Source organism: Giraffa tippelskirchi, chromosome 3 (genome assembly GCF_054371585.1).
Source record: "Giraffa tippelskirchi isolate mGirTip1 chromosome 3, T2T-mGirTip1v1.2.pri, whole genome shotgun sequence".
Classification (NCBI taxonomy): Eukaryota; Metazoa; Chordata; class Mammalia; order Artiodactyla; family Giraffidae; genus Giraffa; species Giraffa tippelskirchi.
The window spans coordinates 189,824,900-189,838,114 of record NC_137277.1 but is presented as its reverse complement, the minus strand read 5'-3'; the positions used below and the strand labels follow the sequence as shown (position 1 = coordinate 189,838,114).

Here is a 13,215-nt window from a genome sequence, read left to right as displayed (position 1 = left end):
GCTTCAGTAATCTAGCACACGGGCTTAGCTGCTCCCACATGGGGGACCTCAGTTCCCGGACCAGGCATCAGAGCCACATTCCCTGCCTTGGCAGGCAGGTTCTTAACCCCTGGACCACCAGAGAAGTCCTACTATTTTATTTTACACAGCTGCTCAAGAGGCCAAGCAGACCACTCCAGGAGTCCTACAGTCAATGCTGGGCAGCAGCTGTACAGTGGACAACGACTTAGAACTTAGCACCCACGTCACAGCAAGAACTAAAGGAAGACTACCTAAAAGGCTCTGAGCCAGAGAGGGCAAGCACTACCTCTGCATGGAATGAGAACCTTGGGAGAGAAGATAAGACAGGAGGTCTTCTATTTTACATACAGGAGACATTCCTAGTTTTAAAAGGCTCTGAGCCAGAGAGGGCAAGCACTACCTCTGCATATGCAATGAGAACCTTGGGGGAGAAGAGAAGACAGGGGGTCTTCTATTTTACATACAGGAGACATTCCTAGTTTTAAAAGGCTCTGAGCCAGAGAGGGCAGCACTACTTCCGCATGCAGTGAGAGCCTTGGGAGAGAAGAGAAGACAGGGGGTCTTCTATTTTACATACAGGAGACATTCCTAGTTTTTAAAGGCTCTGAGCCAGAGAGGGCAGCACTACTTCCGCATGCAATGAGAGCCTTGGGAGAGAAGAGAAGACAGGAGGTCTTCTATTTTACATACAGGAGACATTCCTAGTTTTAAAAGGCTCTGAGCCAGAGAGGGCAAGCACTACTTCCGCATGCAGTGAGAACCTTGGGAGAGAAGATAAGACAGGAGGTCTTCTATTTTACATACAGGAGACATTCCTAGTTTTTAAAATTGCCCCCAAATGTCACTCCTCACAGACAGGGGTTCACATATTTACATGAACCGAAAAAGAGACTTACTCGCTGTTGGTCCAAGTGACCTCCAATTCCCTTTGTTAGAAGACACACCTCACGTGCTATTTTCGCACTGGGTGTCACGGTTTCTTACAGTCTACGTTCTGAACGCCCACGGGTGACTTTCTAAGGATGCATCTCAGAGTATCAAGCGCCCTTTGGCTTCCCAGTGGATGTGCTGGCTCCCACGTGCCCCTGCCCCCTGGCCCTGACCACTCACCATCAGCTGGTCTGTCATCTCAACCGCCTTGTCCACCGTGTGCAGCTCCCGGAGGGCCTGCTGGGCCCGGCTGCTACTCCCCACCGCGGACGCCTGCTGGAAGTTGGTCTGAATGGCATCCATGAGGAAACTGAGCATGTCTAACACGAGAGGAGCGAAGGAGAAATTGGCCTGAGAAAAATCCAAATACACAAGTGAAAAAAAAAGAAAAAGAACGGATCACACTCATCATCATCTTGCCAGTAACGAGCTACAGAACCCCGAGACCAGCTTCCTCACTCCAAGTATGTGTTCCAGCCCTCACTTCACTCTTTGTCCGAGCACTGGATCTGATTCCAGTCAGCACGCAACTGGGTCCCTAAACCAGGGACCCCACGCTGATCCACACTGCTTCCACACCCCCACCGCGCACAGTGAGGCCTCTCGAGCGCGTCCAATCACGCACCACTTGGGAGACCGAGACGACGCCCACCCAACAACCACCCTCCGCTCTCCGTGCTCTGTGCTGCAGATGAGGGGCCCGCATCCAGAAAGGGTGCCCCAGAGCGCCACACAAACCCCCAAACACGCCTCAGTCACAGACTCCCTGTGAAGCAGTGATTGACAACACACAGACTCCTAGTCACGTGATGGAAATAGGGACCCTTGGAGGACAATCCAACGACGGGTGGATCGGAAGGAGCGCGGTGGGCCAGGCCCCGCACTCCGCTCCCCTGTACTGTGCGCCGCCGGGGCCCACCTGGTTCTGCAGCTCCTCCCGGCAGCCCTCCACGGTGCGGCACAGGCTGCTCTTCTTGGGCTTCTCTTCGTCAGCAACCTTTCCGTCGCTGATGGTGACCTTGGCCTTGTCGGCCGGGGAGGTGCTGGTGTGGCGCACGAGACTCTCTGCAACCCTGGGTTCACTCTGAAATGCTGACTCCTTCATGGTGGAGCTCATGCCACTGCTGGGAGTTCGCTTCACCAAAGCCTAGGGACAGGAAATGTCAGAGGCCCCCAGTTTCTTGCCATAAGCACAGATGAAATACTGCCTCAGACCTCGGGGGAAAAATCTGACTCAAAGGGGAGACTGGCTAACCATTTAAAGAACATCCAAGAGCCTGAACTCTAACCTTCGTGGTGTTCACCTAACAGCTAATACTTTACCCACTCATAACGACAGGTCGTAAAATTGGGGTGGGGGTAGGGTCTTTCAAAAAATTGCAAGATCTCTAAGGATACTGCAAGTTCTACTATTCTAAGTGAAGTGTTTAGGCCATGACTGTACAACTGATCACTGACAAAATCAGAACTCAGTCCTAGACCCAGGACACCATGAAGGTGACGTGGGACGTTCCCAGTTTGGCTTACACATCTGTATTACTAACAAGTCACCCTTTAGAGCCAACAGAATGTTCTAATTTCTCACCAAACAGCTGCCATCTTCTTTAGCTCCACAGTCGCAGAAGAAGGATCCATATTTGGCATAGGAAATCTCATGATCCTTGTGGCACACCTTGGCACATACTGTGCACACACCCACCCCATCAACCATTTTGCAGGTGTGACAGTGGTACCTACAAAGAATAAGAACCAGGCAATGAGCTCAGAAGTCCCAAAATTCAACGGCCTGGAAAGCCCCACCTAAAATGAAAAACTCTTACCAATGCTGGTTCATGAATTCTTTCTGAGTGATGGTAAAAGTGCACAGTTTATTGCAAAGGGAATCTTCATCCTTCAAAGATAATAAATCTTTTATCAGAAATACATCCTTCCACACAGGCACCCACAAAAACACACTCTACGGAAAATAAACCATTGACTTCATAAATGACTAGTAGAAACCTATTCCAGTTGGAGAGAGCTTACAGACTATAAATGTGATGTAATTTCAGATGAGACCTTAAGGTCTTGTGGCTAAGAAAAAAAATTAACCTTATGCTTTCTCTACAACACAGCTCACACCATCCCCCCTGAAAAAGTCATCTCCGAAACTTCACTTTGGATGCAAAAACCAGTTGGAACTGCAGGACAAGTGCCTCTAGATGGAAGAAGGCCCAGGCTTATTTAAGGGTCCTTCCTCTAGGAGATTAGAGTCCTACAACTTGTTCTGCAGGCCTGGAAAATCAGCCCGGCACTAGTCATGAAAGCTATGAATAAGCACAAGGACTGGGAAGAGTCCTGAAGCTCACAGGGGCCAAAAAGGAGAAGGCCAAAGGCCTGTTAGTGTGCGCTCTGCAACTGCCGGTCAGCCATGGCCGTGGTGGCTACTTCACTTACTGAATCCTCGGCCTGGGAGTCTTCCTCTTCCACTGCCAGCTCCTCCACCCAGTCAGAGTCCACTTCGATCGCCCGCTCTTCCCCATCCACGGAGAGGTGACTCGGGCCTTGACCGTTACTCTGGCTCAGGGCATTGGTGACATCAGCCAAGTAAGACATAATATGGCAGGTGCACTCCAGGACTATCACGTGCTATAAAAGAAGACCACCACATCATGAAACGTCAGTTCTCCATATTCCATTAGCATGTAAATTGTGTTTTCTCTCGCTTTTTCTGATAAAGCTCAAGATCAAAGGAACAGCACAAAAAGCAGAGAAGAAAAATAACGTTTTAATTATCTATTTCCTTAGCTCTTAGCACTACAACAACATGTAGTTGGTCAAAAACTGCACTGGGACTTCCCTGGAGGGCCAGTGGTTAGGATTCAGCACTTCCAATGCAAGGGGTGCAGGTCTGATCCCTGGTCAGGGAACTAAGAGTCCATAAGCTGCATGGCATGACCAAAAAATTTAAAAACTTTAAAAACTGAAAATAAAAGAAACTGTACTGAATCAGTATGATTCATCCCTTCTTAAGCACAAAGACAACTCTTTAAAAATCATAAAATAGGGCTTCCTTGGTGGCTCAGTGGTAAAGAATCCACCTGCCAACGCAGCAGACACGGGTTTGATCCCTGATCCAGGAAGATCCCACAAGCCACGGAGAAATTAAGCCCGTGGGCCACAACTACTGAACATGTGCTCTAGAGCCTGGGAGCCGCAGTTACTGAAGCCCTTGCGCCCTAGAGTCCAGGTTCCACAACAAGAGAGGCCACCGATACTAGAGAGTAGTCCCTGCTTGTAGTAATGAGAGAGAAAGCCCAGGCAGCAACAAGGACCCAGCACAGCTAAATACATACATACATACATACATACATACATATATATATATATATCTTATAAAATGAAGTAGAATGTAAACCAGGAAAATTAAGTTGAAATAGACACAAAAATCACTCAGGAAAAAACTAGACTGATACAGAGAACAGAGTGGTGGTAGGAGAGGCAGGGAGTAGAAGGGTGGTTCAGTGAAGTGGGTGATGTGAGTCAAAAGACACAAACTTCCAGTTATGAAATGAGTAAGTCATGGAGATGAAATGTCAAGCATGGTGACTAGAGTTAATACTAATGTATGCATATCTGAAAGTTGCCAAGAGAGTTCGTCTTAAAAGTCCTCATTAAAAGAAAAAAATTTAACTATGTATGGTGATGGATATTAACTAGACTTACTGTGATCATTTTGCAATATATACAAACATCAAATCACTATGTTGTAAACCTGAAACTAATATTCTATGTCAATTACACCTCAAGAAAAAAGATAAAAAGATTATATTAAAGTATGAGTAAGCTCTCATCGGCTTTTTTCCCTGCCATAATCATTTTTTTTTTAACCATTAGTGAAAAACATTTAAGTGAGCCACTGACAAGCTCACAGGTTGGGCAGAGGGAGAAAATGCTTGAATGCAAGATTTCTGCCAGTTGCCACCTTTTTTCTCAGCACAGCGGCCTGAACCTTCAGATAAAGTAAACAATTCTAGCGTCTGGACTGGAGCTGAGGAGGTCAACTGTGACCCATGTTTAACACTCAGAGCACCCAGTTCCAATGCAGGAGCAGCAGTCAATTTTCCAGAGAATATCAAGATCTAAAAATAGCAGTAATTCACTGCTTTCAGAAGGATTCTGCTGGATGTTTGTTTGGCAGAACATTTCCTCCGGATCACCTCTTGCCCCTGAGAAGAGGCCTAGGGGCAGGCACTTGGCGCTGACACACTTCGAGGTCTTTGAGGTTCTAGGCCTCCCTCTGCAGGGGGGCCGGGGACGGAAACCCACAGCAGAGGGACTCCCTTCCGCCTGGCCATCCGCCTGGCCATCCGCCTGGCCACAAAGACGGGGATCGCTGCTCCTGGACCACTGTCACTCCTCACTTTCCTCACCTTTCCATGCATCACGTTGGCATTCAGTTTTTCAACCACGTTCTTCTGTGACAGGTATTTCTTGCTGCCAAATAAAAAAAGTAGGGCGGGGGGGACACAAAATCATCCAAGGAACCAAAGAAAGGAAGCATTTCCGTGTATCCCGCATCAATTTGTAGACAATGTGAACTAAAAGCATTCTTTGGAAATTATGTGGGTCATCAGCGATTAGGGGATTCTGTTCCTATCAGGGAAAGTTGGTACACTTTTCCAAGACTTCTCCTAGGGATAATGAACAAGAAACCCTACTCATAAAAGAGTAGAGATTAAATCTACAGTGAATAACCCCCAATAAAAAGACAGAGCTTCAAGTTTCTTTTATACTCACTGAGCTACAAAGAAAATGGCCTGCAATTAATTATCCCCCTCAAGAGCAATGGTGTAACATACAGATGCGATCCTCCCATTTCATCCTCTTACCATCTACTCAGCCAGTCCACAGCAGCATTATGAAGCTGAAGATGGCCAGCACCTTGACCTGCACCAGCCAGGGTAGCCATGACAACCATGAGTTCAGGGAAACCAGTCCCATCACCGTTGGCCAGCATCTCTGTTGCCATGGGGATCAAGGTGCCCAAAAGCACAGCACACACACCTTCTCCAACTTGACTGGTAGAAAAGAAACATCACACTGGTAAGTATTCAGTAGGAATCAGAAGTATTAAATTTGTAAGAATTTAGAATTTCTAATGGAGAAGGCAATGGCACCCCACTCCAGTACTCTTGCCTGGAAAATCCCATGGACGGAGGAGCCTGGTAGGCTACAGTCCATGGGGTCGCTAGGAGTCGGATACGACTGAGCGACTTCACTTTCACTTTTCCCTTTCATGCACTGGAGAAGGAAATGGCAACCCACTCCGGTATTCTTGCCTGGAGAATCCCAGGGACGGCGGAGCCTCGTGGGCTGCCGTCTATGGGGTCGTACAGAGTCGGACACGACTGAAGCGACTTAGCAGCTTAGCAGAATTTCTAAGAGGCATTTAAAATTAAACATTAAATGCATGATCATACACACTAAGCCAAGTTGTGCACTTGGGCTACTAGGCCATAAAACATTCACACGTGTTACAACTGAGAGGCAGAGCCACTGCAGAAGTTTCTCCAGGAAAAATCAGAGAGATGTGCTTGATTCCTTGAGTCTACTGAGAGGGAGCTATGAGTTCACTGGAAATACTTCAGGACTGAGGCTGAAGGAAACACAGCTGCGAATGCTCTCACCCTGTTGCTGGGGCTGTTAGAACACGTGATATAAACGCAGGCGCTCTACCTGTTTTCCCGGACAATGTAGGTGGTCAGCAACTGCAGCAGCTGCCTGTTCTCCTGGATCACGTCCAGCTGATCAGAATCTTTGGGGGGCGATGCAGTCATGCGGGTGAGCCAGGCCTGGAGACGCGCAGGCTCCACACAAGCCAGCTGTGCCAAGGAGCCACAAAGATGCAGGAGGCTCGGGTTAGGGCTCTTCTCAGCTGGGGACAGACCGAGAGGCGACGGTCAGTGAAGGAGGGCCGGGGGGAGGGAAGAGGCCCAGACTGTGAGGCAGGGAAGGAGGAAAGGCTCCAAGCAAGCCTTCGACTTCCTTCCAAACTTTCTCTGAGGAATTCTCTCCACTTTTAGCATTTTCCTGCTGTAGTTACACTCGGGCAGAAGATAGGCACAGTCATTGGCTGGATATCAAAGTTCCCCTAAGAAGATTATTAAAAGCTGTCACTCACTCAGCTGGAAGAGTTTGGTGAAGAATTTCAACACTCGGTTACAGAATTTAGCAGAGAGGTTCTCATTGGCTGTTGCCATCATGATCTGCACGAGTTCTCCACTGAAAGGCAGGAGGGGAAAAAAATGGAAGAATCATGTTAAGTGTCACATAAAAAGCATCCTTTTCTATTTCTTCACAATCTCATCCCCTCTAGGAGAACTGGTCACCTGTGAGTCAACAATGCCAGTGAGTCAAAAACAACCCCCTTCACCAAAAACCTCAAGGCGCCAGCATTAACCAGTCCTCCCGGAAGTACAAACATCTAAGCATGCTTTTGTATTTCCTGAGAGAACAACCAGGTCAACACAGTCCTTGCTTCTGGAAGGCATTCAGAAACCCTCACTGAGGAGAACACAACACAGCTCACCTGTCAGAGAAAAATTCCTCCATAGCTTTACGAGCCTGGCTGCTTTCCAGTTGCTTTTCCAAATATTGGAGACATTCCTCTAAGATGGATTCATCAAGTCCACTGAAAACCCAAAAGAAAAGTTAACAATAGAAACAAGGGTTGTTTCGATGTCCTAATACTCATCTTTAAAAATCCAGAAGTCTAGGGCTTTCCCTGGTGGCTCAGTGATAAAGAATCCATCTGCCAATGCAGGAGACATGGGTTCCATCCCTGGTCCGGGGAGACCCCACATGCCATGCAACAACTAAGCCCGTGCACCACAACCACTGAGCTTGCGCTCTGGAGCCCGGGAGGTGCGACTCCTAAGCCCACAAGCCGCACCTGCTGAAGCCCGAGCGCCCTGGATCCTGTGCCCCAGACAGGAGAAGCCACCACAAGGAGAAGCCCGAGTACCACAAGCAGAGAGCGGCCCCCACTCCCCGCAACCAAGCAAAGTCTGTGCAGTGACGAAGACCCAGCACAGCCGAAAATAAAGCTTTAAAATATATTTTTAAAAACTCGATTTTAAACTATTAAAAAAAATCCTAAGTCTATTTACGGCGACACTTGAGGGCAATATTTAGTTTTGTTTTGTCAAAGCTTGGCATAAACCCTGGCATAGAGCAGGTGCTAAATAAATGAGGAATTAAAACTACAATAAGACAAAAAATTCCTAAAATCTGAGATAAGTGATGCAGTCAATAGCTAAGAGTTCAAAGAATCAGAGCTGTTATCTCAAACTATTAGAAAGAGGGAAGGGAGGGGAGGGCCGGAGGGGGAAGGAGGACGTAAGGGAAGTGGGGCACGCAGGCGGGCTAAGTCGCTTTTCTTTGCAACCCCAGGGACTGCAGCCCACCAGGCTCCTCTGTCCACAGGATTCTCCAGGCAAGAACACTGGAGTGGGCTGCCACGCCCTCCTCCAGGGGGTCTTCCCGACCCAGGGACTGAACCCACGTCTCCTGTCCTGACAGGCGGGGAGGGACAGTGGTGACAAAAAGAGAAGTGCGGAGAGAAAAGAACAAAAGCAGCCCCTCAGGGACACCTGGGCTGCTGGACAAGAAGAAGGCAGGAAATCCCAATCCCTGGAACCCTTTACCTTTATAGTTCTCAGTGGGACAAAACTGTAACTTCCTCAACTGTTCTTTTAAGACTCGCCTACGTTAACATGGCCTACACCATCATGGTCAAACAATGCAATGAGATCACCTTCGTTTCACAGAACATCTATCTCAGAAGCACAGTCACAAAAATGTTAGAAGCTGTATCAAGCTTCTTTGCACACATTACCACATCTAGTACAGCATGCCTATTCCTAAGAAGACTCACCAAAGAGGCTTCCAAATAAGTGTTCATATGTGTCCTCGAGAACGCAAAAGGCACACAAGTACAGAACTCCCCGTTAAAAAGCACAACCAGGGGCCTCCCTGGTGGCCCAGGGACTGAGAGTGCACCTGCCAACGCAGGGGACACAGGTTCAATTCCTGGTCTGGGAACTAAGATCCCACATCCCTTGGGTCAACTAAGCCTGAGAGCTGCAACTACTAAAATCCCTGCGCCCTAGAGCCCGCGATCCACAACGAGAAGTCACTGCAACAGGAAGCCCTCGCCCCGCAACGAAGAGGAGCCGCCTCCTAGCTCCCGGCAACCAGAGAAAGCCTGTGAGCAGCAGCCAAGACCCAGCACAACCAAAAATAAATTTTTTAAAAAGGCACAATCATAAGCTGTTAATGCATGACAGAGAGAAGCAAGTGCTGTATTTCACTGAGGGTAGCAGGAGGTCACAGGAACCGGACGCTTCTCCCCAGTCAGGCTCACCTATTGGGATCTGCGTGGTTGGCCAGAATGTTGTAACAGCCGGTGATGAGCTTCTCATACACACGAGCCAAGAACTCATCGGACTCCGCGGGGCCCAAGACACGCTCCAGGGAGTTGCTACTGATCTCAGCCACACTCTCAGTGCTCAACTCCAGAAGGAGGGGGAGCAGCGTCCGGATTACCTGCGGCGGGTTCATCTCGTCGGACCAGCTTCAGCAAAGAAAACAGAATCAAATCAGTGAATATACTCCTCTGAACAGCTGAAAGGGGAGAAGAGGGCAATCCAATCATTTATTGAGAAGGGCTTTTTTCCTTGGACAGTTGTTTTTTACATAGGCACAGTCATGCAACTTCATGGTCTCCTTTCTCATCACTATATCAGAAGTTAAAATCACTTCCATTTGAAAAATTCATTTATTAAAATGTTAAATTGATTATGTAAGATGTATTCTGTAATATTCAGGAAAGAAAATTAACTGCAACCTAAGCTAGTACCCCTCCCAGATAACCTTTCTAGAAGAACTGGCAGGAATCTGGATCACTTTTAAGGCAATGAGATACAGGACTTTACTCGTGACCTATGTACAGGAAGACAAAATGGTCCCTCCACTGGCCTGCCCTAGTCCCCATGCCGGCAGTATCTAAGTTCCACAATGAATCTGGAGAAGCATGACTTCAGATACATCATCGTCACCTTGAAATTCAAACCCAGAGCAGCTCCAAATCATAGTATGATTTAAAGCCAGCATGCTTTTTCTGAAACACACTACACATGAAGAGGGGGAGGTACTCTGGTGCCCTCCACATCCAAGTTCAAAATCCTTCTACGAAGACACTCACACTCTACAGCAACAGGCTCTCTCTGCTACAGAAGCAGGCAAAACAAGCACTATCACACAGTTAATAAAACTCTGTCTTCCTGCAGCTCTGGAGAGCACTTAGGGCTACGTGGCTGGTACTCACACTATGAGATCTCCAGTCAGCCTGACCAGGGAGAGGAGGGTGTGCTTCAGGGAAGCAGCCAGGGGCAGACTCTGGCCACAGAGCGTCCCCAGGTGGGCAGCCTGCACAGCGCTGATGTAGCTCTCAGAAGGGACAGTGTCATTGGCAAAGGCGTTGCGCTGAAAGGAGGCAAAGCAGACATAAATGGAGAGACCATCCATCTCCAAATGCTTACATGAGCAACAAGAAAATCGAAGACCCCACTGGGGTTCACAGACAAGGACTCTATTCAGTATACACTCTTAGTCATCCTGGGAAGGAAAGTGGAGTGGAGTGAAGGAAGCAGTTAACAAAATTTAGTACGAGTTGAGTTAAAATTTTAAACGGGCGACCCTGGTGGCTCAGCAGTTTAGTATCTGCCTCGCAGTGCAGCGTACACTGGTTTGACCCCTAGTCCAGAAGGACCCCACACGCCCTGGAGCAACTCGGCCTGTGTGCCACAACTACTGAGCCTGTGCTCGAGAGCCTGGGAGCCCCAATTACTGACGCCCGCGTGTCCTAGAGCCCGAGCTCCACAACCCGGGAAGACGCCGCAACAAAGGGCCGTCCCCGCTCGATGCAACAGAGAAAAGCCCACACAGCGAGGAGAGCCAGCACAGCCACAAGTAAATCATGTCCTTTAAACAGAAAAGTTAAAGCTGAGCTAAAATTCAGTTACTACAAAGTTAAGACACCCAATACCACTTTTCAAATAATTAGGGTATATTATATTTAATATTAAAACTTATGCTTGTTTGCCTCTAATAACTGGGAAAGATCAGGATTTTACAATGCATCTGGGTCCCCATTACAAATATCTTAATTATCCTTGCACTACAGCTCCGGGTGATGTAAATAGAGGTCACATGATTACAAACCAAGGATAATAAGATTATAACACTTGGCTTTTCCAAGGAACTGTAATAACGCAATAATCTGTTAACAGAGGTTAATCTGAGGACAGCACACAGGTAGATCAAGGGAACTGACAGAAGATTCAACAGTCTTGTGACAGCCTAGAGAACTTAAATGCTATCCCATAAAATTATGACAGAAGGAGCAGGTTCTTGACATATAACCTAAAAGGGAAAGGAAATAGTTAACATTTACTGACAATTCATGTGCCAGAGAATGTGCTAGGCACTTTACATTTAATATCCTTGATCTTCACCTCCCAGTATTTAACAGATGAAGAACCTAAGAGTCCTAGCAAGTTGACCCTCAAATCCCACAGGGGTTGGGGTGCTGACCATCCATGCAGTCGAAAATCCACGTATAACGTTACAGTCACCCCTCCACACGTGCAGTTCCACATCTGTGGATTCAACCAACCACAGATGATTTAGTATTGCAGCCCAGACTTAGAGAAAACAACAGTGTATAAATGGACACATGCCATTCACAACCCTGTACTGCTCATGAGTCCCCTGTAATAAAGTGGTTGTCCTGTAACACAATAACATACTTCTTATTCTTAGCAAAATAAGAGCCCTTATTGCTCAGAGGTTTAACCCTGGTGGCTCAGAGGTTAAAGCGTCTGCCTCCAATGCGGGAGACTTGGGTTCGATCCCTGGGTCAGGGAAGATCCCCTGGAGAAGGAAATGGCAAACCACTCCAGTATTCTTGCCTAGAGAATCCCATGGACGGAGGAGCCTGGTAGGCTACAGTCCACGGGGTCGCAAAGAGTCGGACACGACTGAGCGACTTCCCTTTCCCTTTCCCTTTCCTATTCTTAGCAAAATGATCATGAGGACCATTTGTGTAATTCAAGGGCATGACTACGGGTTCAGCCATAGCAAATACTACTGCAGCACGTTAAGATCTCTCGGTAGCCAGTTTAAGCCTGAAGACTAAGAACAGAACACAGGCACAGACCAGGGCTCCAAACCTCTCCTCCTGGAGCAGATGGACACTCACCCAGGACCCAATGTTGGGGAACTCATTGGTGCTGATGCTGTTCCAGGACTCACACACAGTCTGAACTGATGATGGTAGATTCTGAACCAGCGTTGGACCTGGAGGCAAGAGAAAGGAAAAGGAATCATCACAAGAAAGAGAGAGAGAGAGAACGACACACAGCAATTTAAAAGCCAACCCCAAATGCAGAGAGAAACACACTACAGCCCACGTGGTCAAAATAATTACGAAGATAGCTTAGAAGCATATTTAAATAGCAGCACTATGGCCAAGAAATTGCTAACTTCTTAACAACTAACAATCTCAATTATAAGATTTTCACTCCCCATCATATTCACTTTCTAATCTTGTGAGTAAAGAAGACAACTGAACACAAGATGCAAAGTGATAGCAAAGTCACGACAAGTCACTATTCAATGTCTAGACCCTCTATGACCAGAAAGCACTGTGATCTCTTTTCTCTTTAACATAGATCTTGAGGGCAGAGAATATTAATGCACATTAAGAACAGTAGTCAATGAAGTAATGAAATTAAATTTCTAAAAGTGAGACTATCTGAACATTAAAAGGGTACTTAAACCTTGAAATGCAGGAATATACAAATGCCTGTACATTTTAAAGGGTAACTATTGCACTTAACTCCGATCCTGCTCAAGTCCTGCTGATTTCCCACCCCAAATTTCTACCAGACCATTCCTAACACAAGGAAGAAGTTTTCCCAAGCACGAAGCAGTAGCTTGCTTAGTCTTCCTAATCTCTATAAATGGAAAGGAGAACAAAGATCTTTGCCAACAGCCAAAGAGCTTAATGCCTTGAAACCAACTGAGCTTGGCTAGGATTCCAGCTCTGCCACTTGCAAAATGTAGGATATGGGCAAATAACCTAAGTCTCAGTTTCTTAATGAGTAATGGGGGATGATGATAAAACTTACCTCATAGGGTTATTGCAAAGATCAAAAC

General features: G+C 47.1%; 1 protein-coding gene across 5 annotated transcripts in view; it reads right to left on the bottom strand.

The window, feature by feature from the left end:
• UBR4 (ubiquitin protein ligase E3 component n-recognin 4) overlaps window positions 1-13,215 on the bottom strand; it is a 132,923-nt gene that overhangs the window by 83,714 nt on the left and 35,994 nt on the right. For all 5 annotated transcript variants that reach the window (XM_081574939.1, XM_081574941.1, XM_081574943.1 and 2 more), the window contains exons 27-39: window positions 12,257-12,354; window positions 10,322-10,479; window positions 9,359-9,568; window positions 7,523-7,624; window positions 7,115-7,215; window positions 6,670-6,868; window positions 5,823-6,011; window positions 5,364-5,427; window positions 3,388-3,579; window positions 2,772-2,842; window positions 2,537-2,684; window positions 1,871-2,098; window positions 1,132-1,302 (exon numbers count right to left, since the gene is read on the bottom strand). In XM_081574939.1, the coding sequence (XP_081431065.1) occupies window positions 1,132-1,302; window positions 1,871-2,098; window positions 2,537-2,684; window positions 2,772-2,842; window positions 3,388-3,579; window positions 5,364-5,427; window positions 5,823-6,011; window positions 6,670-6,868; window positions 7,115-7,215; window positions 7,523-7,624; window positions 9,359-9,568; window positions 10,322-10,479; window positions 12,257-12,354 (1,931 nt within the window). The remainder of the gene's footprint in view (window positions 1-1,131; window positions 1,303-1,870; window positions 2,099-2,536; window positions 2,685-2,771; window positions 2,843-3,387; window positions 3,580-5,363; window positions 5,428-5,822; window positions 6,012-6,669; window positions 6,869-7,114; window positions 7,216-7,522; window positions 7,625-9,358; window positions 9,569-10,321; window positions 10,480-12,256; window positions 12,355-13,215) is intronic.